Source organism: Guyanagaster necrorhizus (assembly GCF_019112545.1).
Source record: "Guyanagaster necrorhizus MCA 3950 unplaced genomic scaffold BT62scaffold_12, whole genome shotgun sequence".
Lineage (NCBI taxonomy): Eukaryota > Fungi > Basidiomycota > Agaricomycetes > Agaricales > Physalacriaceae > Guyanagaster > Guyanagaster necrorhizus.
The window spans coordinates 944,489-971,097 of NW_025064891.1; the positions used below are offsets into that span (position 1 = coordinate 944,489).

At 47.5% G+C, this 26,609-nt stretch overlaps 12 protein-coding genes across 12 annotated transcripts; 6 read left to right on the top strand and 6 right to left on the bottom strand.

The window, feature by feature from the left end:
* Window positions 1–67: 67 nt before the first annotated feature.
* On the bottom strand, window positions 68–1,905 carry BT62DRAFT_123592 (phytanoyl-CoA dioxygenase). The gene is made up of 11 exons (XM_043179764.1): window positions 1,561–1,905; window positions 1,484–1,497; window positions 1,316–1,418; window positions 1,190–1,257; window positions 1,047–1,132; window positions 895–993; window positions 792–839; window positions 720–738; window positions 651–660; window positions 376–598; window positions 68–314 (listed from the first exon to the last, which is right to left on the bottom strand). The coding sequence occupies exons 1-11, from the start codon at window positions 1,594–1,596 to the stop codon at window positions 118–120; spliced, it is 903 nt and encodes a 300-aa protein (XP_043040010.1). The 5' UTR covers window positions 1,597–1,905; the 3' UTR covers window positions 68–117.
* A 411-nt stretch (window positions 1,906–2,316) lies between these two features.
* BT62DRAFT_894393 (rRNA adenine dimethylase) lies at window positions 2,317–3,549 on the bottom strand (the record flags this gene model as incomplete). The annotated part of the gene is made up of 5 exons (XM_043183173.1): window positions 2,317–2,359; window positions 2,412–2,518; window positions 2,577–3,066; window positions 3,116–3,264; window positions 3,373–3,549. 5 exons carry the CDS (start codon window positions 3,547–3,549, stop codon window positions 2,317–2,319), a joined length of 966 nt encoding a protein of 321 aa, XP_043040011.1.
* A 142-nt stretch (window positions 3,550–3,691) lies between these two features.
* Window positions 3,692–5,419, bottom strand: BT62DRAFT_123787 (uncharacterized protein). Its single transcript, XM_043179765.1, has 3 exons — window positions 5,169–5,419; window positions 4,487–5,109; window positions 3,692–4,428 (listed from the first exon to the last, which is right to left on the bottom strand). Exons 2-3 carry the CDS (start codon window positions 4,969–4,971, stop codon window positions 3,765–3,767), a joined length of 1,149 nt encoding a protein of 382 aa, XP_043040012.1. The 5' UTR covers window positions 4,972–5,109; window positions 5,169–5,419; the 3' UTR covers window positions 3,692–3,764.
* Window positions 5,420–10,424: 5,005 nt separating this feature from the next.
* Window positions 10,425–11,713, top strand: BT62DRAFT_949426 (electron transfer flavoprotein, beta subunit). Its single transcript, XM_043188104.1, has 6 exons — window positions 10,425–10,514; window positions 10,565–10,640; window positions 10,700–10,718; window positions 10,781–11,225; window positions 11,274–11,281; window positions 11,332–11,713. The coding sequence occupies exons 1-6, from the start codon at window positions 10,465–10,467 to the stop codon at window positions 11,538–11,540; spliced, it is 807 nt and encodes a 268-aa protein (XP_043040013.1). The 5' UTR covers window positions 10,425–10,464; the 3' UTR covers window positions 11,541–11,713.
* BT62DRAFT_123884 (DUF747-domain-containing protein) lies at window positions 11,472–13,456 on the bottom strand. Its single transcript, XM_043179766.1, has 2 exons — window positions 12,934–13,456; window positions 11,472–12,886 (listed from the first exon to the last, which is right to left on the bottom strand). The coding sequence occupies exons 1-2, from the start codon at window positions 13,255–13,257 to the stop codon at window positions 11,579–11,581; spliced, it is 1,632 nt and encodes a 543-aa protein (XP_043040014.1). The 5' UTR covers window positions 13,258–13,456; the 3' UTR covers window positions 11,472–11,578.
* Window positions 13,457–13,572: 116 nt separating this feature from the next.
* BT62DRAFT_894506 (thiamine biosynthetic bifunctional enzyme Thi4) lies at window positions 13,573–15,590 on the bottom strand (the record flags this gene model as incomplete). The annotated part of the gene is made up of 10 exons (XM_043183184.1): window positions 13,573–13,750; window positions 13,779–13,980; window positions 14,038–14,196; window positions 14,248–14,334; window positions 14,392–14,566; window positions 14,614–14,882; window positions 14,929–15,286; window positions 15,330–15,389; window positions 15,442–15,465; window positions 15,516–15,590. The coding sequence occupies 10 exons, from the start codon at window positions 15,588–15,590 to the stop codon at window positions 13,573–13,575; spliced, it is 1,587 nt and encodes a 528-aa protein (XP_043040015.1).
* Window positions 15,591–15,750: 160 nt separating this feature from the next.
* On the top strand, window positions 15,751–17,552 carry BT62DRAFT_1076071 (WD40 repeat-like protein). The gene is made up of 7 exons (XM_043179177.1): window positions 15,751–15,764; window positions 15,814–16,078; window positions 16,132–16,289; window positions 16,341–16,381; window positions 16,435–16,509; window positions 16,564–17,190; window positions 17,239–17,552. Exons 1-7 carry the CDS (start codon window positions 15,759–15,761, stop codon window positions 17,399–17,401), a joined length of 1,335 nt encoding a protein of 444 aa, XP_043040016.1. The 5' UTR covers window positions 15,751–15,758; the 3' UTR covers window positions 17,402–17,552.
* Window positions 17,495–18,759, top strand: BT62DRAFT_123997 (NAD-P-binding protein). The gene is made up of 6 exons (XM_043179767.1): window positions 17,495–17,635; window positions 17,688–17,732; window positions 17,791–18,207; window positions 18,271–18,424; window positions 18,483–18,604; window positions 18,665–18,759. Exons 1-6 carry the CDS (start codon window positions 17,596–17,598, stop codon window positions 18,700–18,702), a joined length of 816 nt encoding a protein of 271 aa, XP_043040017.1. The 5' UTR covers window positions 17,495–17,595; the 3' UTR covers window positions 18,703–18,759.
* A 584-nt stretch (window positions 18,760–19,343) lies between these two features.
* Window positions 19,344–21,311, bottom strand: BT62DRAFT_919791 (uncharacterized protein; the record flags this gene model as incomplete). The annotated part of the gene is made up of 7 exons (XM_043184177.1): window positions 19,344–19,372; window positions 19,431–19,496; window positions 19,545–19,947; window positions 20,005–20,601; window positions 20,656–20,754; window positions 20,805–20,933; window positions 20,985–21,311. 7 exons carry the CDS (start codon window positions 21,309–21,311, stop codon window positions 19,344–19,346), a joined length of 1,650 nt encoding a protein of 549 aa, XP_043040018.1.
* Window positions 21,312–21,438: 127 nt separating this feature from the next.
* Window positions 21,439–23,103, top strand: BT62DRAFT_124122 (uncharacterized protein). Its single transcript, XM_043179768.1, has 5 exons — window positions 21,439–21,899; window positions 21,952–22,164; window positions 22,215–22,803; window positions 22,860–22,948; window positions 23,003–23,103. The coding sequence occupies exons 1-3, from the start codon at window positions 21,607–21,609 to the stop codon at window positions 22,741–22,743; spliced, it is 1,035 nt and encodes a 344-aa protein (XP_043040019.1). The 5' UTR covers window positions 21,439–21,606; the 3' UTR covers window positions 22,744–22,803; window positions 22,860–22,948; window positions 23,003–23,103.
* BT62DRAFT_124127 (uncharacterized protein) lies at window positions 22,902–24,627 on the top strand. The gene is made up of 6 exons (XM_043179769.1): window positions 22,902–22,948; window positions 23,003–23,416; window positions 23,467–23,564; window positions 23,630–24,136; window positions 24,194–24,224; window positions 24,276–24,627. Exons 2-6 carry the CDS (start codon window positions 23,353–23,355, stop codon window positions 24,395–24,397), a joined length of 822 nt encoding a protein of 273 aa, XP_043040020.1. The 5' UTR covers window positions 22,902–22,948; window positions 23,003–23,352; the 3' UTR covers window positions 24,398–24,627.
* A 1,354-nt stretch (window positions 24,628–25,981) lies between these two features.
* BT62DRAFT_826237 (uncharacterized protein) lies at window positions 25,982–26,193 on the top strand (the record flags this gene model as incomplete). The annotated part of the gene is made up of 2 exons (XM_043182383.1): window positions 25,982–26,066; window positions 26,120–26,193. Coding segments are annotated over 2 exons (159 nt in total), but the record flags the coding sequence as incomplete, so codon positions are not given.
* Window positions 26,194–26,609: the final 416 nt, after the last annotated feature.

The following is a 26,609-nucleotide window of genomic DNA, read 5'->3' on the forward strand; positions in this document are numbered from 1 at the left end:
GATGGGGTTGATGAAAGTAGCGAGTGAGTGTCAAACATGGCCATCAACGGACAACTGATCTTGACCAAAAGTCAAGATTTCAATTAGAGGTAATCTTTTCTTGTTGGCTTTATTTATTTAATGATACATACACGACGTTCTATCCAAAAGATGAGAGAAGGGCATCGCGTCAGTGGGCTGAAGCCAGTTCTTCGAATCATACTCAGCATATGGAGGAGATTCTATCACATGAAACGTATACGCAAACCGTGTGTTCAGACTGACGTTGCGTTCCGACTTGTGGAGAACGGAGCCGTGAATGAGCACAAGGTCGCCTAGCCATGTCATTCAATGACTTGGAAAGCTGTCAGTGATAAACGAGACGAAGCAACGTACCTGGTTCACATGTCTCGAGGACATATTCGCCCTTTGGTGGAGTCATGGAGTCTGCACTGACAGGAAGGGCTTCGAAGCCGGTCCCTCCTTGTGGCAACCGTACGAAACGTTTGGTTATGGGCGCGGTAAGGTGCGAACCAGGTAAGAATGACAAGGCGCCATTATGCAGTGTACATTTCTCCAACGCAATCCAAAAGCCCAGGGCAGAAGGCGGGTTCGTGTACTGTTTCTCTGATATCACTTTCCTGATAGCCAACATAAACGAGGGTAGTCACCAAGAACGTCCTATTCGTGGGCCGTCAGGTTGAATAGCAGGTATGTTCACACAATGCAAACACACGCACGAATCATTATGTTCCCCGACTGTGGTAGATGATATAGTTTAGTAAAACGATAGATTTCAAGATATGAACAACCTTCTCCACCGATTTCAGGCTGCTTCATGATGACCATGGACTGAAGTGCTGAGCGATCAGAGATAAGTCAAGCATATACAAGTAAAAATTAGTGATTACAGACCAACAGGATCACGATGGCATTTCAAATCACGAATAACGGCCTTGACATTGTCGTTTTCCAGTGTCACTTGGCGGAACAGTGGGTCCAGTTCATGTAGACCTGACACAAACCTTATTGACACAAAGAAAGCAAGTTAGCTTTAAAAGGCTGACCATGACCTATCTTATTCACGGCTCTCGTCTTATCCCTGTTGAGCTTGCCGTCCTTATCAACAGCATCTTCCTCCAGGAAATATCGTCTATGATATGAAAAAAGCGTCGGTCTTTGATATGAGAAAGCGAGAGGCCACTCTCACATCTTGTCACCAGAGTCTAGGAAGTAATCATCACCGACGTGGTCGTGGTCTCCAGTCGTGAATTTAGTCTCAAAAGGATAAGTGTCATGAGTCAGGCTGGGACAGCAAAAGCAGCGTATATCGCACCATTGGATGGTCTTCGATGGAGAAGTCATCCAGATATTTCTTACATCTAGCTAGGAGAGCTCTAGTTTCATCACTTGCTAGGAATCCAGGAACGACTAGATAGCTATGCAGGAGTATCAGAAAATTTAGCTCAAATTCAATCAACTCCTTCTAGCCGGTGAGCCTCACCCGTCACGCCGAAACTGAAACGAGAAATCATGGAGAATCAAAAAAAATGGAATGGTGGAGTAACAAGAAGTAAATGCCTTCTCGACCTGCTCTTGCATAAGAAATTCTGGCATGAGATGGTGGTTGAGATAACGTTGATGCCGGTCCGCCGTGGAGTTAGTTTCGAGAACCAAGGTACCACAAAATTACTACATTGATTTGTGTCCAATAAAAGTAGCACAAGGCCGCCTGATTTCCCTAGCGGGCATCCTTGTTCTGGAACAGCAAATGAGCGTTTGGGCAGAGCGTTTCCAATGTCTGTGACACGGACTGGACATCACATCACATCACATCTGTCATTTTGCGACACCTGAACCGTCATCCAAAGGGTTGAATTTATGTTTCATCGACGTCTATCTGACCGCGGAATGTGGATTCAAATTTCTTCAGAGAACCAGTATCGTTGCGTATTTCCATAAGCCTTATTAGTATGGTTATTTGCTTGTAATCAGCCGATGCTTGTGATTCTGTGCGTTCGCGCACCACCAGACCTTCTCGCTATGCTTGAATTAGGACCGTTCCTGGGACATGTTAGCCTGGTTCACAATCCATGAGACAATCTCCTGCCGCACCTTTCTATCAAGTTACTGCGATGACAGAAGGGACGAGCTTCTCGTTACGCGTAAAGTCCCGAAGAAGAGGAAGAAGGAACAACAGGAGAATGTAAAGATCTGCTATGAGATGTGAATCAAAACGCGACACGTAGAAAGATAAGCCTTACTGAAAAAGTAGGTAGCATAAAATTCAGAATAAAGTAATATGGTATATAGTACATAGACAAATCAATACATAAATCACGCAAAATGTACACCGATGTCATGAAAAGCAGACAGCAGTCTGGTATGAAAGGTGAGTAGGAACAGTGAACAGCAGATTTAACAACATTTACTTTAGTAGATCATCAACATCCATTTTAGCTGCACGATTTTCCGTGTTTCCAGTCTCCTCGAGCACGGTGTCAATCTTGGCTTTCATATCCACATTGTCCTCAATAATCTGTACGATTCAGATATCAAAGACATACGCGTTGGATGCCAAAGGAACAGACACATACCCGGTCGGTTTCTGAACACCACGTCCGCCAGTTTTTCTCCAGCATATCGACGACACCCTTCGCCATGAAATTTCCATGTATGGTCTTATTCCTCCGACTGAAAATGATCCTTCCCAGACCATCATATTCTTCGAACTTCACGGGAGGAGGTGGGTCCAATGGCACCATACGGATGACACTGCTTTCTACCATAGGCGCTGGTCGGAAGTTGTTCTTCCCAACGGCCATAACATGGTCTACTTTCGCGAACAGCTGAACATTCGCAGACAATCTTGACCATAGGTTACTACCTGGTCGTGCTAGAAGCCGCAGCGCAAATTCGCGCTGGAACATTAAGACACATACTCGAGGCAGAGGGCGGTGCGAGAGTAACCGAAAAATGAGTGGTGAGGAAATTTGATACGGGGTGTTGGATATGCAGACGTCAAAATAGGGCAGATCCGCTTTGACGAAGTCGCCAATGATAACTTCTAGTTTCCGCTGTTCAGGTCTATGTATGGTAAGCCTGGCATACTGAGACGATTGAACATTGAGCGTACTTTCCCTGAACTCGCTTCGTCAGTTCAGCCGCCATCCGTGGATCCATCTCTACTGCAGTGACGAGCTTGGCCTTCTCTAGTATTCGCATTGTCAGATTACCGGTACCTGGACCGACTTCCAGTACTTTATCCGTAGGTCTGAGATTGGCCTAATGATCGTCAACTCATGGATAAAGTAATAAAGTCATTAGAGATTCACGGTATCTACAATCCTAGCGAGACACGTCGGTCAGCACGTCTTCCGAAAGAAGAGACACGGTAACAGACTTTTGGGCAATAGCCGGATTTTTCAAGATGTGCTGGCCAAATCGTTCTGTGTTGAATATCGGGTTGCGGACAGCAGACGAAGAGGATTCTCCATTTCTTTTCTCCTTTGAAGCCCTTGCTGATGGCTGGTGCGCTCTTGAAAATCGATCTGTTGTCGCTCGAGGCATGATGACGGTCACTGACCAAAAAAAAATTCAGACGTGGTATCGGACCGTCGGGCCGGAAGCCCGTGCATTTAGGTTGTTGGCCGCTTCTTCGCTTATAAGCACACGAAAATAAACTTTGCACAAGGCTCTTAGCAACTCAAAGTACCAAGCAGAATATATAGGATGTGGTATCGTTCATAATAAATACGGTATTCAGATAAAGAGTAATAAATATATCACATTAACAAAATACTATCTTCGCTTTGTCCCCCTGCAAGCCTCAAAGCCACCACTTGACTCGTTAAACTTGAATAACCTACACCAATAAAAAATGCGGCCTTGCTCGCTACTTCCATATCAACTCCGACAGTAAAATCGCCTTCCCCCCAGCCGGCTGGGATCTGTCCACTGTGTGTCACCCTGTCCACCCATCCCCATGTTTTGACAGCTTTTTCGATCTTCCACATATGTGCATATACAAGGGGGTGATCCCATTTAGCGTCATGTAGGATATGTAGGATGCGCGCGTGCGGTGCGCGGTCGAGGCCTGTGCGTATAGCGTCTATCACTCGGGGAAGAATCGGATAACAATGTTCCATAATGGATGAAGAATTCTGTACATCCAGGGCTGGTGGGAGAATGTTAAGGTTGGGCAAGGTTGCCCATGTCGTAAAATTCTTTTGTGATTCCGCAAGGTCAAGACAGTGCGATGAGAAATCACCGCGACGAAGGTGGAGTGCAATATAAGGGTCCGCCACGGGGTACGAGGAAGAGCGTAGATTGAGAGCTGCATGTGTTCGAGCTGCAAGGTGCTGTATAGGAATAGACCATAGGAACTGGGTGGAGAGGCAGACGGAAAATAAGGGGAATATTTCTGCTACCGATACAGACTCGAGGAAACTAGACACAATATATAAGAATGGGCAGAGATTTCAAGTCGACTTACAGCCGCGCTTACCTCCGGGTTAGGACCCAGTTATCCACAGCGAGGCATTTATCATCTGAGGAAAGTACATCCAAAGCGGTCTGCCAAAGCTCACGATGAGGGGCATCGATAGTTATGTGAGTGATCTGTTCTGTAGGACAGACAGTATCAGAAACTGACCCTTCAGTGGGCCCCAGCAGAAACGCCGACAATGGTAGGGGCTCATTGCGCGGGCGCCAGAAAAAGGGCTGGTAAATGTAAACCCTATCTGTCAAGAAGGCAAGATGGTGGAAATGGAGTATTTCCTGGGCTTCATTGTTGAATCCTGCGCCTTGAAGCTGCTGAAAAATCACGTAGTGCTTCGTAGAGGATCCTGACACAAACAGGGAGTGCTGGATTTCTGCGCCGATCAGGTCTGCATATAGTTCGTACGATGGTCGATAGCTGAGATATGCATACAAGGTGCTCAGAACGAGCACGAAGACGCCTACAGCCGCAACACGAAGAAGGAGGCGCATGAAAGGGCATTTTCCGGCATGAGTCTTGGCATGATGAATTCACCGATGAATTGATCAATACTCGTGATGGCCGCCCTGAATAGAGAGGCACTGAAAATATATTACAGTGGCAGACGCAACTGTCACCACTGAAGGTACCTAAAGTCCAAACATTCCCGGATTGAGAGATTAGAACAATTTTCGGAGATAAAACGTACTCCTTGAAGGCATCTCCAGAAGCTTGCAGGTCGCTTGAATAGCTTACTACTGACCTTCACCGACGATTGACGCGTCGATGGAAAATATCTAGTTAAATTTAACGGAAATAGTAGTAGCTCCTGACCGGTCAGCTCGATAAGAAAGATCAGGGCAAGGAAGAGGTTATAAAGATAAAGATCTCGCGATCAGAATAATTTAGTTGTCCCACTCCATACATTTACATCGAATCCGGGATCTAGAGAAACTGGAAAGCTGTCTCTTTCCACCTTCATATAAATGGTTTCACAACAGAGAGAGATTAAAATTACACTACCAATTACAGACAACAGGGAGATACTTGATAAGAAAAGCTCGACAAATCGAAGGAAGGCAGCTCCCTATTGAGCTTGTGCCTCCTGCGAAGATAAAGGAATGGTCAGAAAGAGACGGCCTCAATTATTCCTACTAACCTGATCAACAAACTCCTGTGCCTCTTCACGCTTGATAGCTCGAATAGAGGATACTTTCTGGTTATTGAACAAGACTCCGTAAAACTTGTCCGCCGTCACCAACATCTCGGGACGGAAAGTTGTCGTAATAAACTGTGCACTATCGGACAATGATTGGATCATTGCTAGAAATCAGCTTGTTAGCAAAGTGCTTTCCAGAAGCATGAAGACTAATAGCTCACAAGCAACGGCAGTACGATACTGAGCATCCAAATTGGCGTCGATCTGTTGAGATATTGATAAGAATTGTAGATACAAGTCATTATATTCGTACCTCATCAAAAAGATAAAAGGGCGCAGGATCACATTTCTGGATAGCAAATACTATGAAGCCCCGTAAGCCGACGTCATTGAGGCAGGGACAGGGAACTGACCGGTGGCAAGTGCAACCAATGACTTCTGACCGCCAGATAATTGCTGGATTCGCAAACCCTCATCTACTTGGGAATTAAAAGAGACCTGTATCGTGTTCAGTCGTATGGCACAGATATTGGTTGTATATGCGTACCTTTATTGATACCCCGGTATAGTTATCGATAGTGCTCTGCTGTGTCTCTTCCGCGTCTTCGTCCGCCTCCTCATCCTGGCGGTTTTGTCACACTAGATTTCAAACCGATGAGAATCAACGTACCTGATCCATTCGCCTCTGAATAATTAACCGACCCCTTCCAGCAGGCACCAACTTGGAGAACACCTCCTCAAAGTTGAGAGCAACTTGTTTAAATGTCCTCTCGATTGCTTCATCCTTCCTTCGATCCAGAACTTCGACTAGTTCTTCAATGGACTGCGCAGACTTATCTAAATCTTCTCTTCGCTCTAGTAATTGGTCCCTTTGTCTCGTGAAATTGCTATACTGTTCAAACGCCTTCTTGTTGACATGCGCAAATTTCTTGAGGCCTTCGTTGACTGTATGGAGCTTCTTGACGAGCTAAGGAAATTGGATATGAGTTCTCTGTGTACTACGATGACGTGGATGCCTACTCGGTCCAGTTTTTCACTCGTATACTTTTCGAAAGCCTCCTCCGGAAGGACACCTAGATCACGGATGTTGCGACTACACTCGTCTTTGCGATTAGCCAACATCTGCCGCTTGGCGATGTACCGTTCGGTATTTTTCTGCTGCCTCGAAATGTTCCGGCTGTCCTCAGTCTGTTGGGCTTGAACTCTCTCTAGCGACCGCTGCAATTCTTGTATCCGATTGGTAAACTCGTCGCTCTCCCTCTCCATGGTTTGCGTGCGCCGGGTCAAGCTCTGAATAGATGCATTTAAGCTGTTAAGCTCGCGCTTCCGCGTTTCGAGGTCATCAGCAGCTGACGTTTCACCGCCATCTGATTCTTGTACAGATTCCATCTTCAACCGTAGCTCGTCCCGGCGACGGTACAATCTTTCATTCAATTCGATCTCGATGATATTCTTTTTGCTTTCCAACTATGGAGACAAAGATCAGCTGAAAACTAATCTTCATCGGAAACGGCACCTACAACGTTCTTCTGTTTGGTCAGCTCGACTAAATCTCTTCGCCGCTTCTCGACCTCTCGCCCCAGGCTTTCGATCAGTCCTTCTTCCTCGGCGGTCAATCCAGCCATGAGAGGAGTCTTCAATTCACTCTTCAACCCTTCGAATTTCGAATCCATACCGTTGAGCTCTGTTTCCAGCTCGTCGATATCGGTCTCCAGCTTCGTAACTCGTTCCTTCAACCGTTCTTTCTCTCTCGTCAACGAAATACCTTCCTGCACGAGTCGTTCCCTGGATTCCCTTATCTGCATCTGCTGCGCATTCAATACGGTGATTCTTCCCGTCACTTGTGTGATCCTCTGGTCAAGTTCCAATATATCCGCCTTGATGGCCTTAGACTTCCGGCCATCCTCGTCATGCTTGGTCCGCCATTGCGAGACATTCTTTACAGCATCAATTCTTGAACGGCGAATGTCGTGAAAACCACCAGTAAGAGCACCCTTGCGGTCGACTCTGTCACCATCGAGAGTGATAGTGTTGATATTATGACTCTTGACATAGGCTGCCGCAATAGTCAGATCTCGGCAGACACAAGTCTTTCCGAAGACCTGTTGGAACGCAGTCTCATGTTCAGGATTGTATCGCAATTTTTCAATAAGAGGAATAGCCTCTGGCGTATGCGGAAGTGCCGGATTTTTGGGTTTGAGTCGATTGAGGGGCATAAATGTCACCCGACCTGTTTTTTCCTTGATCATGACATCGAGGACCTTGGACGCTGTTTCGTCGTTATCGACAACTACGTGGAAGAGACTTATAGGGACTTTAGGATGATTCTCAATTGAAAAGAAGAATTTCTAACCTATTTCCAGCTGTAAGCTCCACTGCGGTACTGAACTTTGTGTCGGCGACTTCGAAAAGACGGTATAGGGGGCCATATACACCTTCAAGCCTGTAGCGTTCCGCGATCTTATCTACAGCACGAAGTCCCGCTCCGGTATCCTACATAGAATGTCAAGATCATGCGTCTCAGAGAAGAATATTATATACCTTGTCCATCATGCCAGCGAGCAGCCGTTCAGCCGTTCTCAGCTCATCTGCAGCACGACCGACTAAACTTTCCAGTTTGGTATCTTCCCTCCACTTATCCTTCCTCGCCTCTGTCAATTCACTCTGTTGCTCCTTCAATATTCGGATTTCATCTACCATCTCTGACACTTTCTCTCTGCCATCTTCAATTTTACTTTGGACAGAGGTGATTTTCTCGTCGACCTCTGCCTGCGATCGTCGAGCAGTCTCCAGCTCCGTTCTGGAAATTTGTAGGGCTTCGATCTGGCTTGTCTGGTACGCCTGCATCGATGCAATCTGCTGCTTCAGATACCCGTCCCGATCTGTTTTATTCTTGAACTTCGTCACACGACCCTGCTTGGCGAAAAGAGCTGAAAGCCTTGCGTTAGCTTCATCAAGCCGTCGCTTCTCGATAGTCTCTGCATTCTTTCTAGCGTCCCAGTCGGGTAGGAGTTTTTGCAGCGATCCTTCTTTCTCTGTAATTCGCGTCACGATATCCTCGAGGTCGGCTTCAAATTCTGCCCTTTTCCCGCCGGCACGAGCTCCAGCCATTTGAAGGTCTTCCACGGTGCATGTCAGCTCTGTACGGCTCCGGATCAGTTCAGTAAGTTCCGTTTGTGCGTCTTTGCGGAGAGCCGAATGCGATTGAAGCGAATGTTTGACCTCAGACAACTCTTTCTCCATGTCCTTTTATTGTGACTGTGAGCGGTAGAAACACAAAGACCAATGATTCCCGTACCTGGATCTCTTTCTCTCTATCATTGTAATTCTCCCGTCGGACGTTCGCTCCATGAACCTCTCTTTTCCGCTCTTCCTCAATATTTGTCAGTGCCTCTCCTACTTCCTCTAACTCACGTTGATACAACGCGTATTCCAGACAACGCCGTTCTTTGTCTTTGTCTTGGAACTCCTTTAGCTCTTCCTTCTCCTCTTCCAGCTCCGCTAGGCGCGACTCGATGTATTCCAAAAGCTCGTTGATCTTTGACCGCTTCGCGTCTGTCTCAGCCATGATTCTCAGCGACTCTGTCCGACGCTGCTCGTACACCTTGGTTCCGGCCACTTCTTTCAAAAGTGCGAGGCGCTCATGATCCTTCGCATTTGTTAACGCAGTAATCTACTCATGGTTAGCTAGCACCTCATGGGCCAGAATGATACCACTCACCCGACCCTGTGGAACGATGTAATATGGATTCGATTTACTGAATCCCGCACTCTCCAGCAGATTCATAACGTCGGCTTTACTCGCGCTCTTCTTATCCAGACTGTATTCATCCTTCTTCAAACCAATGGTTCTGCGTAGAATAACTTCATCATGGCCTGTCGGGAATCGGTTGTCGGAGTTGTCGAAGATAATTTCAACTGTATAACATTGAGGAGATCAACATGAAGAAAACGAGAGAAGACGAACCGTACGCCGAAAGCGTAGTCGTCGCCGAAACTCCTTCATGCATAAGGCTCTGGCGCTCCTCACGCGTCATGGACGAGTATGCGTCAGAGAGCACAAAACGGATGGCTTCACAATAATGAATAGTGATTATAGTGGCGATGGCAGCTTAACGCACCTGCGAAGAAATTACTTTTCCCTGAGCCATTTCTTCCAACAACAACATTATGTCCTGGAGAGAATGGTTCGATTTGTGTTTGATCACGATCTGAAAACACATTAGAATCCACTGTTTGCCCGACGAATTACATTACATGATTTGAACCCTTGGATGGTCAAGGTCTTGATATACATCTCCTTCAGTTGGTCCAAGTCAGCTGCAGTGCCCTCAGAATCCTGTAGCTGAGTAAAGAAGAGAGACCAATGTTCGCGGTTCGTCGCGTCTGAGATCAGAGTCGTGAAGGTTGCAGTTCAATTTCAAACGCCGTCGCTTATCACAGTAAGCGCCGAATAAGGAATCCCGTGACATACGCGACCGTGACGGGCCGCGCTGTGACTTCTGTTATGTAATCGTACCATCTGTGTACGTGGTGCACTTAACGCCAATTGCTTCAGGTTGGTTTACGACTACTTTAAATCAAAATCTTGCATATTCTGAATGCCGCAGCTGATGGAACCAAACCGAAACAAAGAATTATTCACGAGATTATTTCGTAGACGACGAAAGGGCACAGCGAAAGAAGCTACAGTTGTGGTAGACCCCGGGAGCCACGTTGCGGAAGGGCAGAGCGCCTCAATCGGATTGCCATCGGACTTCGGACTGTCAGTCCGATTCAATTATTTATTTATTTCAATCTACCCCACTAACCCCCCGGGTAACGGCTTACCTTCTTACCGCCAAACATGCATCCTTCTGCCGCTCGTTTGCTCAATATTCTCATTCCTGTAAAGCGGTATGTTTTGCTTCGCTGATTGACGCGACCGTTAAGATTCCGGATTCCAGTGCCGTTGACTATGCCGTCAAGATCCGGGTCAATCCTCAACAGACGGGTGTGGATTTGAACGTCAAACATTCCATGGTGTGTTCGTTGAAAGCAAAAGAAAAATATACCTTAGCTGAATTGTGTTGTTCATCCAGAATCCATTCGACGAAATAGGTTCCTCATTTTCTGCCTTTACCTATTGATTGTGAACTTAAAATTGTGTCCGTCGGTGTTAGCGGTGGAAGAGGCCATTCGGATACGTGAACGACTAAAAGAAACAGTGAAATCCATAAAGGCGGTAACAATTGGCCCACCGAAATCCATTGATACCCTTCGTACAGCCCTCGCTATGGGTGCCGACTCCGCAATTCACGTCGAGATCCCCGAGTCTGCACCGTCACCTGAACCCCTTGGAGTAGCCAAGACCCTTCGGGCTATCATTGAAAGGCAGAAGGAGGCTGGAGGCGTTGACCTGGTCATCCTGGGGAAACAGGCCATTGATGATGATTCCGGACAAACCGGGCAGATGTTGGCCGGTCTTTTAGGCTGGGGCCAGGCGACATACGCGAGCAAGGTCGACATCGATGCTGAAGGCAAGATCGCAACAGTACTCCGCGAAATTGATGGCGGTTCTGAAGAGCTGAAATGTCGGCTACCACTCGTCATTACGACGGATCTACGGTCAGTGATCCTAAAATGCAAATACGTTGTTTTCTAATAATTCCATAGGTTGAATGGTTAGACCCTTCTCTCATCTTCTCCTGCGTATTCTAACGCAGTCGTACAGAACCGCGTTACGCTTCGCTACCCAACATCATGAAGGCCAAGAAGAAACCAGTAGAAAAACTAAAAGCGGAAGATCTGGGTGTAGACTTGACGCCTATTCTTGAGACTGTAAAGGTTGCAGAGCCTCCTAAGCGTATTGGTGGCGGAAAGGTCGAGTCTGTGGACGAGTTGGTGACGAAACTAAAGGAGGCAGGCTTTACCGCCGTGTGATAGAAAATAGAGGATTCCGCTGTTTGACAAACAATTCTTTACCAAATCCTTTTGACCATCGTAAATCGTGTAAGATCTTCCAGCTTAACTCTTTGTCTCCCACGATGCGTGCCCTCCCCCATCTCTGCGACTCTCACAACATCGTCTCTAGGATCATCCAACATCCCTTTTAGCTCGCTGTTATACGCCCTTTCTTCGTTGCCTTCTCCGATTGCCGGTCTCCCAAAATCGTTTTCCTTATCCTCTGCCCGCTTTGCGGCTTCAATGCTCTCCTGCCTTGACGTCGCGTATCCAACTAAGTTTACACCTAGGATGATCTTCACGCCCAAGAAGCATAGCCAGAAAAGGAGCGCCATAGCACTCCATTTCAAGTCCAGCTCACGAATATTCTGTCCGCAAATAAGGATGGAGAGGATAGCAAGGGGAAGTGGGGCGAACCCCAAACGGCGCGCAACTAGCGGAGATTGGTCTACATATGTATGCTTCCTCCGACCAACAGCGCTGCCACAGGCGAGGTCCCGACATAAAACGTCCATATACCGAGCATAAACTGTCGGCCGTATATGGTTGAACTTTGTAATAAAGGCGTGCTTGAGAGAGTCCACGAGAAATTCAGATAGCATAACTAACAACACAGGGTATCCTATGGTCCAGAGAACCCCGGCTTGCGACCACCCAAAACTAAGCGGGAGAAGCGCGTCATCAAAAAGTGCTGCGCTTCCTGTAAGATCGATGAGATTCCGAAAGGCTACGGCCAAAAGCATGAGGGAAAGTGTAAAACGCTCTACAATGTCTGCGCATGTGAGTTGGAAGAGATTGTCTTTTTCAAACTTTTTGAATACGGAAGCTTTGATCTCAACAAACTGGTTGGAAACGAGGAGAGTTAAGAGGGTATGATCGTACGCATTGATGGCGACATTGAGCGAGAGAAGTTGATACAACATCACGAATGTATGTGAGATGGTGTAAAGGGCAGCGAGGAAGAAGTAGATGATGGGACGGAAAGACAACTGGACTAGACTGGAACGGGAGAAGAGGCAATCGAGAATATCCTGGCCAATGGAAGCACACAAACGGTCCGCCATCTCGAGCGCGTTAAATATTACATACAACTTTATCGTATCCTGACCGCGTATGGTGTGGTATATCTTGCTTGCGTCCGTCAGCGGGATACAGATGAGGGTTGTAACCACAAGCAGCAGCGCTCGTAGCAAGTCCGCCTTCTGAGAAGGCGGGAGCCGCTTGAAGGATATCAAACGCCACAGTGCGATGGCAAAGCGAATCGGGAGGATGGTGAATGTGTATAGAAACGAGTCCAGGCAAAGCAGATACCCAAAACCAATAATCTGAAAGATGTCAATATCATTTAAACTTATGAGTGAACTTGACTCACATGCTCAATCGCTATAGGAATATTGAGGAAATTGCTAACACGCTCCCATTTCAACTCCTGGTGTGAATCAAAGTCCGTTGCCAGAAGCTCTTCCCGTAGGTAATCCCAAAGTGAGAATGGCGGTGAAGGTATTTTATTGAAAATGGCAGGCGTGGGTGACACTGGCGTAGATGAGGACGGAGAAGGGGAAATGGGAGTGGGTGGCAGCGATGCATATGCAAGAACGCTATCTTGTGGAATGTGTGGCAAATGATCAAGCGACGCTGGACGACGGCGGAGGGATGGATTCCATTGATCTGATTTGACTTTGGATTTACGAGCCATACATAAAACAAGAAGTGACGTTCAAGAAAATCTAGCGAAAGAATTATCCTGGAATGCTTGAGCTGTGACGTGGATCCGCACCAGACGCTATAAAATGATGATTATCATTTATTTCAGTGATTTAGCTGGCGAGATATCTGTGTTGAAAAGGATAAAACACTGCAACAAAATTGTCTGTTGGAAGTAGGTGTGTAAGAAGGCCACGTTTTAAGTAGGCGTCAGTCGGCAATTCGGGCCGAAAGGCGATTCGACACAAACGTGACACAGCGGAAGAACAAGGTTACAATTAGTTTATTAACAATTTATGCATATTATCTATGCTGGATACACTTGGATCTTGGCCATCTCCCGTATTTTATCAGGGGTCAATGCTCCAAGTTCATCTATTAATGCGGGTAGAAACGTCCCTCTCCCTTGGACATCCTTTCTCTTTGCTGCCACTTCGGCTGCGATTGTCACAACCAAGACCCTGCCATATAATCCTATCAGGAAGCTCCAAGACATAGAGGCCAATCACTTACCCTCCAACAGCGCCCCATAATGTTTCGGGACTAATCAAACTCGAACCAGAACTAGTAACAGAGCAGTATGTGGCCACACACGAGCCAACAATACAGCCCGATCCTGTTATCTTACCTAGCATCTCATCGCCGTTCGATAATGCGACTACGTAGAACCCGTCCGAGATGTAATCGACGGTTCCCGTGAGAACGACGACGCAGCCTATCAGCGGCTATTTCGTTAATTGATGCCAAGACGATATGGAGGCTATAACCGTACGTTCTTTCCGTGCCAAATTTCGCACGAAAGATATTGGATCTCGGAATCCAGGGCCAACGCTGTCAACACCTTTCGATAGGACTTCAGTTGACCCAGCAATGGTGGCCAACTCGCCAGCATTTCCCTTGATGACACTCGGTTGCCACACATTTAAAAGTGCTTCGAGATTTCGGTCAGGATAACACGAAAGAAGGCGATATGCACGATTACCTTGAACAGAGCCTTTCCTGAAACCCGATGCACCGACTCCTACCGGATCAAGAACCACCGGCTTATGATTTCTATTGGCATAGTAGCCTTTGTATCACATCTGTGAGTAACAGGTCGTCATCCAAAGTGTAGTAGAATACACACCGGCTTTGAGCATCCCTTCTAGTGTCGCATTTGTAAGGGTGCCGATGTTGATCAAGCACGCACCGCACACTTTGGCTATATCTTCCATTTCTTGGGCGTCGAAAGCCATAATGGGACTGGCTCCAAGTGCGAGGGTGATGTTGGCAGATTGTGTTGACACTACATTGTTGGTGATCTTTGGAAAAGGTGAGAGATTGATGACACGGAACTGATTAGACAAACCTGGTGTATCAAAGGGTTCGACTCCCTCACACCGCTCATGACTCTGATAACCTCTTCTATGATGGAGTCCGGTTGTAAAATGGACATGCACTTAAAGGAGGCTGTGTTATCCTTGAACATGTGAAGGACACTCCTCAATTCTTCAGAAACAGTCCTGGGATCCCGAGAGGCCACGATTTCAGAAACAACGGCGACGCCATCCAAAGAATGACCCGTACATGAGACTGAGCCATGAAGAATTCGCATTAGGTTGGATTGTTTGATCCCACCTAAGATTCCGGTCAGCAACTCAGAGCACTAAGAAATTCTATTCACCAATAGCAACAGCTTTCACTTTTGTCCCATCTAATGCTTCTAGCAATCGTCCAACGCCTCTAACACCGACTTCTGGATCGGTCAACTTTTTCGTCTGTGTTCCGTACACGGCTCCAATACCGATATAATCTGCGCCGCTTCGAACAGCTTGTTCCACGTGCTCGAGGGTATTGCATGATACTCCGATTATGGCCTCTGGAGGTAGGAGCTTTCGGGCGATGTCTATCGGCATGTCCGTCTGGCCTAGGTGAACACCTCGTGCTCCGACAGCCAATGCAACATCAATACGGTCATTGACAAACAGTGGCACGTTATATTTGTCACAGAGAGTCTTCGATGCTGTAGCAACCGAGAGGAACTAAGGGGTTCAGAATAAATTGGCAGGCTATCGTTGGAAGTACCTCTACTGTATCAGCGGTCTTTTCTCTTATTTGAACGACTGTTACGCCACCAATCAAAGACTGTAATCAAGGTGGTTAAATAAATGAAGATGAAGCAGAGGATATAACTCACTTCTTCCAACGAACGAAGGTAGTCCTGTAAAGGAAACGATTAGCCGTATATGCGCTTCAAAAAAATGTACATACCATCCCATGAGGAAGCATATCTCGTCCTGTTACAAGATACAGAGAATAGTCAATGTCATCCCCATTGCTAGTCATAATGAATGGCACTGGAAGAACTCGACAGTGCCTTGACGTCATCTTCAGCAATGAGTTTGCTGTTGTTGATTGCTAAGGGCCCAGGTGCATAGCCACATTTTTATGACGTTGGACCACGTGCTTGAAATTTCTTTTTCGAATTTTCAATTTAAATTAAGGACCACCACCATGGTTGTAAGTTAATTTTGGTAACGCTACCGTGCATCCACTCATGTCCTTATAGAAAATATCCGTTTTGCAACATGCACCATCGTTGCATCTCCCTACTCGACTAGGGGATCCCACACCCGTGTCCCGTAATTTGGATCCTCTTATGCATCCCTTTTCTCGAGCCAGAGAACGAACCAGGGCTCTGAATGCCGCAAAAATGGAAAGGATGTTTGCGAAACCCTTTGTCGCTAGTCTTGAAGGCCACGTTGACGCGGTGGAGGTACTGATGCGGAAACCAGGTGACCTTAGTACAGTCGCAAGTGGTAGTTGGGATGGAGGTACGCTCTCACCCCGTAACGGTGAATCTGCCTTTAAAGAAAGGATATCACAGGAATAATTATCCATAATATCTCCATGAGAACCCATCTACTCCGACTGCCTCGAGCTCATAAAGGCAAAGTATCCGGACTGTGTTTCACAGAAAGCTCGAGGCTGCTTAGTTGCGGAGTGGATCGTAATATTAAGATGTGGGATACGGAATCTGGCTCGGTGAGCATTACGTTACTATCTTGCTTCTAAATCCACGAATCGTGTGCCCAGGACCAGCCTGTGATGGTATTTCCGGGCAAAAACGCGTTCAAGTAAGTACCATATCATTATTCTGGTTTGGGTGCACATTATAACAGGGTTATAGCTCGATAGATCATCATCGCTCCGATCCCGTGTTTGCCACTGCCTCAAATTTCATTCAAGTATGGGACGAATCAAAGTAGTTCCATAGTGTCGTCGTTGGCTTGAGTCCGTTTTGACCATCATTACACAGAACTTCCGCAATATCCAACCTGACATTTCCTACATCAACCGAAACAATAACGTCGGTCCGGTTTAATCAAAGCGAACCGAGCGTATTGGCAAGTGTAGGGTCTGATCGGACATGCACCTTGTACGACATTCGAACAGGCAAAGCAGAGCGGCGGGTCGTGATGCAGTTCAGCTCCAACGCTCTCTCATGGTGTCCAACCCATCCAACTACGTTGTTGCTAGCCTCCGAAGACCATAATTTATACACATTTGACATTCGTTATCTATCAACGCCAACACAAATATACAAGGCACATGTTGCAGCAGTTATGAGCTGCGAATGGGCACCAACAGGATTAGAATTCGTCAGTGGTGGGTGGGACCGGACCGTGAGGATATGGAAAAAAGACAAGGGCAGCGGCGAGGATGTCTTCCATGGCAAGCGCATGGGACGAGTATCGTCGACAATCTTCACCAACGACGCTAGGTTTGTGATCTCGGGCTCGGACGATGGGAACGTTCGTGTCTGGAAAGCAAACGCGTCCGAGAAGCTTGGAGTAGTCAATGCCCGAGAACGGGCAGCTATTGAATATCGCGGGAAGCTTGTGGAGCGGTGGAAGATGGACAAGGAGGTTAGCAAGGTTGCCAGGTATGCATTGTCATTTTTTAATCTTTAGGTTTCTGAGAGCTATTTCAGAACGCGACACTTGCCGAAACCTGTTTATCAAGCCTCGAAACTCAAAAGAACGATGCTTGAGGCCCGGAGGGTCAAGGATGAACGTCGGCGCAAGCATACCAGAGAAGGAGAAAGTAAGCCCAAGGCCGAAAAGAGGAAGGCGGTTATTGCTGAGCAAAGTTGATGTTCTGGTATTCGTTATGTAAGATTACACTGGCCCTCTCAGGCTCATCGACATGAGTACTGATGGTGCCCGTAGATTTACACCACTATCGCCGCTCCCTACTTTGGTTGTACATATAATTTTCAGTCTAGACAACTATTTCGAGTAGCCGGCGGCAGTTGACTGACTGAACCTTGATTTCTTATCGTCAATCAATGGATCTCGAACTGAAAGATGTGCACATTCTCGTCACCGGTACGCGCTCACAGACATGGCGGATATCACATCGTCTCAGTCGTCTAAACAGGGGCTAGCGGGGGCATTGGCCTAGAGACGGCTTCTGAATTTCTGAGCATGTCCAGTTTCCTCTTACAACTATATCCGTACTTACAACCCTTGACATGCTTCAGAGCAAGGTGCCAGGGTCACAGCGCATTACAACACGAAACGTGAACCATTGCTCGGTCTTCTTTCCGGTTATGGCCCCGGGCGCATTCAGGCAGTCCAGGCAAACCTGATTTCAGAGAAAGAAGTGGATTCTTTGTTCCATGATGCGTCTGCAGCATATGGCGTAGTACAAGTTGCCGTTATCAATCACGCTATATACGTTGCTGAAGACATACCCGTGAAAGACATGTCGCTCGAGCAGTGGAAGACCACTTTGGACGTCAACCTCACCTCCACATTTCTCGTGGCACGAGGTTACCTGAAACAGCTGGAGCATGCTTCCGACTCGGAAAAAGCCAAGGCATCCCTTTTGTTTGTAGGGTCCTCAGCTGCCGAATTTGGTGAAGCGAACCATGCTGACTATTCGGCCTCAAAGAGTGGTGTGTTAATGCCAACTTCCCAGTTTACCGACAACGTTCTGACAGATCATTTCAAATCTTTAGCGATGATGTATGGTCTCACCAGGACCCTTAAGAATGAGATTGTTAAGATCGCACCTAAGGCGCGGGTCAACTGCGTCGCCCCCGGGTGGACAAGGACGCCTATGGCAGAAGAGAGTCTCAAGGACCCAAATGTGGTGTACAGGGCAATGGCCACGTAGGGCGTTTCATAGTACAATTACGAGGAGAAATGCTAACGTATTGACCGTTTCAAGGACCCCTTTGAAGAAGGTTGCAGTGCCGGCAGATGTAGCTACACAAATAGTCGTAATGTCCTCAACCAGGATATCAGGTCATGTATCTGGTCAAGTCCTCATGGTTGCAGGCGGCATGGAAGGTAAGCTGCTCATTTCAACTCAGACGAAGCATGTGATCTAATGGTTGGTCGGGTTTCAAGGGCGGCTTCTCAATGGGCCCCAGGACATCGATCTATAAGTGCACCGGTTATGCGTCCGAGTTCTAGGCCAGCCAATAGGCGAGCTTGCGACTAACAAGGAAGATAAGAGATTGATATCTGTAAAATTTTTCTTGTCACAGGCATCTCTCTACTACTTGGCTATGAACAGGATGTAGCATTGTGAGCAGGTCTTTGATCCCCCATAGCGCCAAAAGATGACTTGCATTTTAATAACAAACTGTCCGCTAAATATACCACTCAACGAAACGCAGTATTCGATAGATCTGAGCGACGAGTAAGGATGTAAATTAACAGCGCCAACATTGAGAGATGCAAGGGGTCGCTATGAACAAGACCGCCAGTTTTGAATCCTGCCTTCAAGATGGTCCCTTGATTACCCTGACAGTGTAACTTCTCAGATCGAGTTTCACGCATATCATCGCGTTGCTTTCAAAGAGCAAGCATGATAGTATCTCACGGTTGACACGGGCCTGGTCCATAGAGAGGTATGAACAAAAATATGATTACGAGGTTGCAGCAACACAGCTTGTCAACAATAGGATGAATGAGCAGACATGTAGCACAACCATAAGTCGGTTAGAAGGGCAAGGATAGGTAAAATCCAAAGCGACAATATTCTTTGACCTTCGGCGGAGAGTTCTTTTAGTAGATGGGATCATCATGTGGATGTTGCCGCCGCTTGAGAGCCTTGTGGAACAGACATTATGTATTGAGTATGGGTATCGAGAAACAGGAAATCACTAACCTCCTCGGCCTCGGCCCCTTCCGCTACGACCACGATTCTCGCCATCGCCTCTGCCTCGATGACCCCCTACCAAAAACGTCAGCCGCTGGGCAAGATCAGGGTGAAAACACGAACCGCCCCCTCGTTCACCGCCTCTGTAGCCGCCCCGTCCACGATCACCACCCCGGAAGCCGCGATCCCCACCACGGAAACCGTTACCTCTGTATCCACCACGATCACCACCGCGGAAGCCATTTCCCCTGCCTCTACCGCCTCGAATGCTCCGGGCCTGTGTGAAACCATCATCTTCCTGTGCTGGCATGGGTGCGACAGTCTCTTCGACATGTCCATTCACCTGAAGCTGGGGCTGAGGCTGAGGCTGAGGCTGGGGCTGGGGCTGAGGTTGATCCTCATCAGCTGGTCCACCGACAGGTGTGGCGGAACCGGAAGTGCCGAACTTGGCGTGTAGCCCATCAATGGAAGGAAGACCATCCTCTTCATCTGCCCAGTCAATGGCCCCGCCGGCAGTACCGGGTGCCTAAGATTTATATTTATGAGCATGGAGAATAATAAAGGCAAGCATAAAAATACATACCTGTTCTTCAGGCTGCACCTCTACATTCCCGTTGGCTGCGACGGGCTCAGGAACCACACTTTGAATTGGTTCCTCAGCGATAGGCTCGATGGCGTCGGCCCGTTCAACCCACTCTGCACTACTTTCAAAGGATGGCGACTCAAGTTCACTGGCCTGCATGAAATGGAAACTACTTGAAGATGCTGGCAGAGCAGAAATACCAGAAACAGGAACAGGTTCAGTAGCTGTAGAAGCGGGGGAGTCAGGACGGTCCTGGGCGTTCGCCTCAGGTTCTTCTGGGGCGGGCGTGAGTGGGCGGGGATGCAGGCCATTGTTCGCGATCTCCAGCAAATGTGAATCTGATGTGACATTAGTCCGGAGATCGACCAAGGTAATAAAGCGCGTACAAGAGGTTCCTTCATACTCGCCCGAGCCTGTCAACAGGCCGTTCACTACAACATTCCTCGACTCTCCATCTTCTCCCATTAGAACATCGCATGCCGAGAACACAAGGTTTAGTTCTTCTTGACTCAATTGCAGAGGGAGATCGCCAGACGCCAAAAGTGACCGGAAACGAAGGAAGAGAAGGATTTGGGACGTTTTTAATGTCATTTCTTGCTATAAAAGCGTTATTTAAGAAAAGCTGGGATTGGATTTAATCGTTATTCTCACCTCAGTCGTAGTAATGGCCTGATTGACCCGTATCTCCTGTATTTTCTTGGCTTCTGCCACTTTTTGCACTATTTCTACGGCCAGCTCAGACTCGTGTACCTTTTTAGTGTTTGTAAATGAAAAGAACAGAAACGCAAGAAATACGATACCTCGACTGCCTTCTTGACATCGGCTAGTTCTTTCTGGATGGCTTCCAATGTCGGAAGCGTCTTCAAAATACGCTTCTGATCATCGTTCAGCTTTTCGGGGTCCGTTGTAGCGTACGATGATATCCGCAACTACGATACCTCTGTAAGTACTTCCAGTGCTCAATTAACAAAAGGACGTACAATTTTTTTGTTGGCAGCTTTGAGACGTTTATTGATGAGCTCTACGATGGGGCTTGTCTTGAGGGGTACCTCAGGCTCAGGCTCAGCCGCTGCAACTGGTGCCTCCTCCTGAACTATTGCCTCTTGCACACCTGCGCCGTTCTGTACATCAACATTTTCCCCCTCTTGCTCAACGACAGTATTAGGTTCAGGAGTAGCGACAGGGGAATTCGGGTTAGATTCGTTGGCCTTGGCCTTAGCCTTTCGTTTTTTTTTGATCTGGGATTTTGTCAGTGGAGGTGGTGGAGGAGCACCTGGAACGATGCGTTGAGGTGATGCTTCGACCATGGTGAGCAATGGAAAAGTTGAAGCAAGGAAAGATAAATCTAGGAGGTACCGAGTAAGCAAAGATGGCTGTTGAGCGCTGACGAAAGCCTTTTTTTTTTTGAGAAAGTCGGAGACGCGTCTTTCTCACGATCCCCTTACCTCTTGTCACTATCTGTCGCGTCCGCCGTCGTCATCTGCCAGGACCTCGACGCTCAATATCGCCCCGCTAGTATCTTGTGCAAGAGGCTGCGCTATTATTCAACTAGGCGATTCACCACCACCTTCTTTTCGACACACCTACACCATTTTATTCAACATGTTTGCCGATAATAATGACTTCAGTGTGAACCAGTACATCCCTACAAAGTCCACTCCTTCCCGATACCCTGGTATGTGCTTCAACGATGGAAATATCGCTGTCCTCGCCGGTCAATACTACTTCCTTGTACATCAAGTATTGCTTTGTCGCCATTCTCCGGCTTTGGACTCTGCTATCAAGGCTCTTGATTCTACCTGTTCGCCGGCCCATCTAGAAGGCCGCCCGGTCCTTCACCTCAACGATGGCCCAGACGAGATGTATCACTTCTTGTCCGCTCTGTATGATGGAGTGTCAGTCTTACTGCAATCGCATCCTGCACGGTCATCTAACCAAACTCCGTAGATCTCATATCAAGTATACCAACAAGTCATTTTCGAAGGTTGCATCACTGCTTCGCCTTTGTACGCATTACCAAGTTGGTCATCTTCGCCAAGATTTGCTTCGAGGATTATCAGCTACGTGGCCCACAACGCTTGAAGGTTGGGACGCTCGCGAAGCGGATGCAACGAATGTGGCAGGACTATATGAGTCGCGTGAGAAGTACCCACACCCTATGTTAATTTCCGTTGCCATGTTGTTTCAATCATCGCTGACAACCAGTGTAGTCTTGTCATCAACTTGTCTTGCGACATAAGCGCACAGGAGATTTTGCCATCTGCCTTCTACGATCTCTCTCGCTCTCCTCCAAGTTCTATCGTCGAAGGTTTCAAAACCTCTGGTATCGGACTATCAAGTGACTGTCTGATGAGCTTGCTGAAGGGAAAAGAACGCGCATCTCGATTCCTATCGACTTTTATCGTCAAGCAGCTGGAAAGAAGAGCGCCGGCTTCCAAATGCATCCATCGGCAACAGTTAGACACCACACACCAGCGCGCCTGTCAAGCGGCTTTCGAGGCGATTACCTTTGAGATTCTCCGTGGTGCCAATGGTGTCGTTTGTCATCGCAGTTCCGACCCATTATTCGCCATCATGGATGCAGAGCTGATACAGACAACTTACGACAAACAGAACACCGGCCTTCGCCCTTGTAAATATTGTAGGTCAGAGTTCAGTTCTATAGTTAAAGGGGCTAGGACGGAGTTTTGGCGCTTGCTACCGGAGTGGTTTGGTATTGATGTACCTTCTTGGGACTGACGATGTATCCTGTACTTTCAGCTTAATACCAGTTGCATTTTACTGCTTTCATCGACTTCGGTGTGTTCTTGTATATGTGTGATATCAGATCTAGCCTGATTGTGTGCTCTCGATAGTCGCTTGTGATCATTGATCAGGGCGGCTTGGAAGGCGATGCGCGCTCCTTCACAAGAGCGAAGTATCAGTTTGATGTAGTACCACACTCGTACGTGTTACATCTGTTCGTCGTGTTCCTGATCTAAGCATGGTTACCCAGTAGCAAGCGTCAACATATGTCTAAATCGTGGACTAATGTCTTTGGGCGTACTATTCCTCTAGCGCTGTCACCGTTTCACGGATTTACACATCGTCTCAAGTGCCGTTCTCCCTCTCATCAACCAACGATTTCAACTACTGTGATCCATAATTAAAATGATGTCTTCTCGACTTCTGTGCAGGACCGGAGACGACTACGTTGGATGACCTTATCAACCATTCCTTTAAATGAAAGGGCCTGCGCGGCCTAGTGGTTCACTGTCCTGACATCCCTGTGTTGTTACTCTCTTAGTCCATGCTTTAAACTCGGTGCCGCTATATAGACTCACATTCCAAAGCTTTTACTCGTTACAAATGTCTCGCCGCGTCCCTCCTTCGAAGGATAATGTATCACTGCCTCCGATTTCCCAGATACTCAGTGCGTCTCATCTTCCAAAGAAATGTGCTTGCGCCAACTTTTAGATACAGATATGCCTTCAGGTCAGCCTCAGAGCTCTACGTTACTGTCGCATGTCCCTGGCAATGGATATGGAGCATATACTCCCCACGGACTACCTGAATCCCAGGCACGTTTTTGCCCTCTCAAAATTCGATGGTGACTGACTGCTTGTCTTGTTTTCTTCGGCAACAGTCTCGGAGGCACTCTTATGCAGCTCATAGTCACGGCGGACCCCAGCCGTACACACTCCCAAACTCAGGGAGTTCTTCATACTACGATCCAGGCTCGGCTAGCCGATCATCAGTGCACTCTGTGCCAGGCGGACCTTACTATGGCAGCTCGTACACTACACAAGCTGAAACAACGCCCGCGGGAAACCCCTCATACCGCGATTCATTCGGCAATTATTCCTCGGGTAGCTATCCGCCTGGAAGGTCGGACTACAGGGGTCAAGGGCCAATAGTAGCGACCAATCCCCACTACGCTATTCCTAGTCAGGCGGCTCCCCTGGCCACCTATTCTGGCCAGTCAGCCTACCCAGTTTCACGGATCAACAATTTTTCGTCGTGGAATGGTCGGGCCGAAGGAGGAGACTCCACCTCGCGCTCTCGTGAAGGGTGTGCAGATGACTCCACAAATAAGACGAGATACGAATGCAGCTACTGTGGAAAGGGATTCAGTCGTCCGAGTGCTTTAAAGGTGAGTTCGTAACGTCGCAACGTTGATGTCCAATTTGATGAATAGCTTCACCACCAGATCCATGTTATTTCTCACACAGGGGACAAAGGTTGGTGTTTGTATAACTAACGAATACGCTCTATCTGATCCATCTCTGCAGATTTCGTCTGTCCGGAGGATACATGTCGACGAAGATTCGGTATTCGAAGTAATATGTTACGACACATACGACTTGTCCACCAAAACATGCATACCCCGAGTGAGTTCGATGGGACGGAATGATCGTGATGGACGAACCCCCGGTGGAACATCTTGATGCCAACAGAGAGGTTAATCAAGATCTGTCAATACAGCGCTTCAAGTTCAAGGTCAGGAAACTAGACGAATTGTAGATAATGAACTCCACGCCATATACCTATGATACACATGTGTTCCTTACCATAATTAGACAAACACATCTAATCATTTAGATACGTTACTAATGTATCAGTTACTATCCGCATGCTAGGTCGTCTTCATTGAACGTCTTGGAAGAGTCGTTCGTCATGACGGACTCATCGCATTACGGCAAACCATCTCGAAGGAGTTATTGTGGCTATAATAGCACCGGTGATGGCCAGTCAATCACATCAGAGAACCATATTGCACTAATGCAGAACCATTACTGCAGTAAGAGTGGCCCGTTGGCGGCGGAGCTTCGGGTTAACTCACGAAGTACCCAAATTTAATTGCACGAAAGATTTTTTGATATGTAGCATTTTTTTTCAGTTTGATGCAACAAAGGAAAATAGAGGCAAGCAACAGTTACTTTGATCTTGACAAAACATCTCTCCTGGATACCAACATCATACTTTGTGCCCAACTCCCCCAGAATTCGCTCGCGTGGACCTCGCATGGTTTACACGTGCCCAGCGTGCGAAACCTTTGAGGCATTCACGGTCCAACAATGTCAGTGAAGTTATTCCTACGGGATTTCAAAACGCGGTGCTGCTTTAAAAAGTTTGCGCTTCAGGAGGCTATTCAGACCGGATACCCATGCCAACGCTTTGATGTCTCTGTATCTTAAATCCTATACCTAGTAGACGAACCTCTGTTTCATGTGCTCTTTTGATGTTCACTGAATTTCACAGCTATATATGTACAGTTGCGAGTTGGATCTGCTCAGCCCGACTTCCCCTTCTGCTACAATGTACTACGATCGCCCCGTTTGCACTGGAAATACTTCCAACAACAATGAACGACCTGTGGTTCTTCCCTCCATCGGTCGGATTTTTGGTCAGTTTATGTCTCATGGCAGGGAAACACAACCACGGCACTCACTCTGTATATAGATGGTGTGCCAAGGCGTGGTCCCCCTGAGCTGACATTGCCGCCCCTGAGAGACTCTCAGAGATCTTCTCGTTCGGACACATGGTCTCAATATACACAGTACGGCGTTCATGTATGTTTCTACTCTTTTATATCATGATAATGTTCTGATAAAGGCATCTACCTTCTTAGGATTATCCTTCCAGAACGGCCACGCAGTCCTATTATCTACAGACAAGGGGGACACGCTCTCCCCCCTACCCGTATGTTTCTGCATACGAAACTGACAGGGCTGTGCAGGAGGCTAGGTCTTACTCCTCTGGAAGTAAATCGCAAAAACTTGAATATTACAGCCCTTCAGGCACTGGCTGGCAAAAAATGAGGTCGCCATCGCCTTACGATTATCCTTCCGAACAGCAAGCACGAAGATATGATCCCATCGCAACCCATCGCCGCGCATTTTCCTACTCTGAGATCCAACATTCCCGCACGCCGAGTCCCACCCTTTATAGGAGACAAGTGTTCGATAAAACGTCCTCCTCGCCATCGTCTTCCAGTAAGCACGTGTGCAATTACTGCGGGAAACGATTCAGCCGTCCCAGCGGGCTCAAAATCCACCTAACCACTCACACGGGGGATAAACGTCCGTGACTTCCCTTGTTCCTTGCTGCTGCTTCTCATGAAATACTTATCTAGCGTATATTTGCCCTGAAGAGGGCTGCGGTCGTGCATTCAGCGTTCGCAGCAACATGCGTCGTCATGGTCGCATCGTACATCATGTTATGCCCGAGGCTCAAACAGCTTCAGAGTCCGGTGATGATGCTCGCAGTAGGGATGAGTGATCTCGTCATCCCTTACGAAAAACACTCGTCTAATTTATTTGATTATTTTTGGACATTATGTAGTTGTTTCCCATTGTACCACTTGTTCACTCTTTAACGCCATGTTGATGCCCCGTGTAGCGCCTAGTTGTTTTCCTTCCTGTACCGCAGCGAGTATCGTGGACAATCTCGGACTGCGTCTACTTTGACTTTCTTCCGATCATTTGTGGCACTGCTACCCCGGGCAGAGGCTGTTGTTACGCTTTGGCCTTTATGGATCCCCTGATTTACGTGCGTTATGGCTTCATTTTTCACAAACAAGTACCGACACTGTTCACCTCTGAAAGCCTTTGCTGACCTACCAG

Coding starts and splice junctions, on each gene's coding strand:
- BT62DRAFT_123592 (XM_043179764.1), bottom strand. CDS start 1,596: ATGCCAGAATTTCTTATGCAAGAGCAGGTCGAGAAG. Junction 1,258..1,315: donor CCATCGAAGACCATCCAATG/GTGCGATATACG, acceptor TATCCTTTTGAG/ACTAAATTCACGACTGGAGA. Junction 840..894: donor ATGCCATCGTGATCCTGTTG/GTCTGTAATCAC, acceptor CTGATCGCTCAG/CACTTCAGTCCATGGTCATC.
- BT62DRAFT_123787 (XM_043179765.1), bottom strand. CDS start 4,971: ATGCGCCTCCTTCTTCGTGTTGCGGCTGTAGGCGTCTTCGTGCTCGTT. Junction 4,429..4,486: donor AACTGGGTCCTAACCCGGAG/GTAAGCGCGGCT, acceptor TATTGTGTCTAG/TTTCCTCGAGTCTGTATCGG.
- BT62DRAFT_949426 (XM_043188104.1), top strand. CDS start 10,465: ATGCATCCTTCTGCCGCTCGTTTGCTCAATATTCTCATTCCTGTAAAG. Junction 10,515..10,564: donor ATTCTCATTCCTGTAAAGCG/GTATGTTTTGCT, acceptor TCCGGATTCCAG/TGCCGTTGACTATGCCGTCA.
- BT62DRAFT_123884 (XM_043179766.1), bottom strand. CDS start 13,257: ATGGCTCGTAAATCCAAAGTCAAATCAGATCAATGGAATCCATCCCTC. Junction 12,887..12,933: donor TTCCTATAGCGATTGAGCAT/GTGAGTCAAGTT, acceptor GACATCTTTCAG/ATTATTGGTTTTGGGTATCT.
- BT62DRAFT_1076071 (XM_043179177.1), top strand. Junction 16,079..16,131: donor AAGTGGTAGTTGGGATGGAG/GTACGCTCTCAC, acceptor AGGATATCACAG/GAATAATTATCCATAATATC. Junction 16,510..16,563: donor CAAGTATGGGACGAATCAAA/GTAGTTCCATAG, acceptor ATCATTACACAG/AACTTCCGCAATATCCAACC.
- BT62DRAFT_123997 (XM_043179767.1), top strand. CDS start 17,596: ATGGATCTCGAACTGAAAGATGTGCACATTCTCGTCACCG. Junction 18,208..18,270: donor CTATTCGGCCTCAAAGAGTG/GTGTGTTAATGC, acceptor TCAAATCTTTAG/CGATGATGTATGGTCTCACC. Junction 18,425..18,482: donor GTGTACAGGGCAATGGCCAC/GTAGGGCGTTTC, acceptor GACCGTTTCAAG/GACCCCTTTGAAGAAGGTTG.
- BT62DRAFT_124122 (XM_043179768.1), top strand. CDS start 21,607: ATGTTTGCCGATAATAATGACTTCAGTGTGAACCAGTACATCCCTACA. Junction 21,900..21,951: donor TCCGCTCTGTATGATGGAGT/GTCAGTCTTACT, acceptor CAAACTCCGTAG/ATCTCATATCAAGTATACCA. Junction 22,165..22,214: donor GAGAAGTACCCACACCCTAT/GTTAATTTCCGT, acceptor CAACCAGTGTAG/TCTTGTCATCAACTTGTCTT.
- BT62DRAFT_124127 (XM_043179769.1), top strand. CDS start 23,353: ATGTCTCGCCGCGTCCCTCCTTCGAAGGATAATGTATCACTGCCTCCG. Junction 23,417..23,466: donor TCCGATTTCCCAGATACTCA/GTGCGTCTCATC, acceptor TTTTAGATACAG/ATATGCCTTCAGGTCAGCCT. Junction 23,565..23,629: donor ACGGACTACCTGAATCCCAG/GCACGTTTTTGC, acceptor CTTCGGCAACAG/TCTCGGAGGCACTCTTATGC.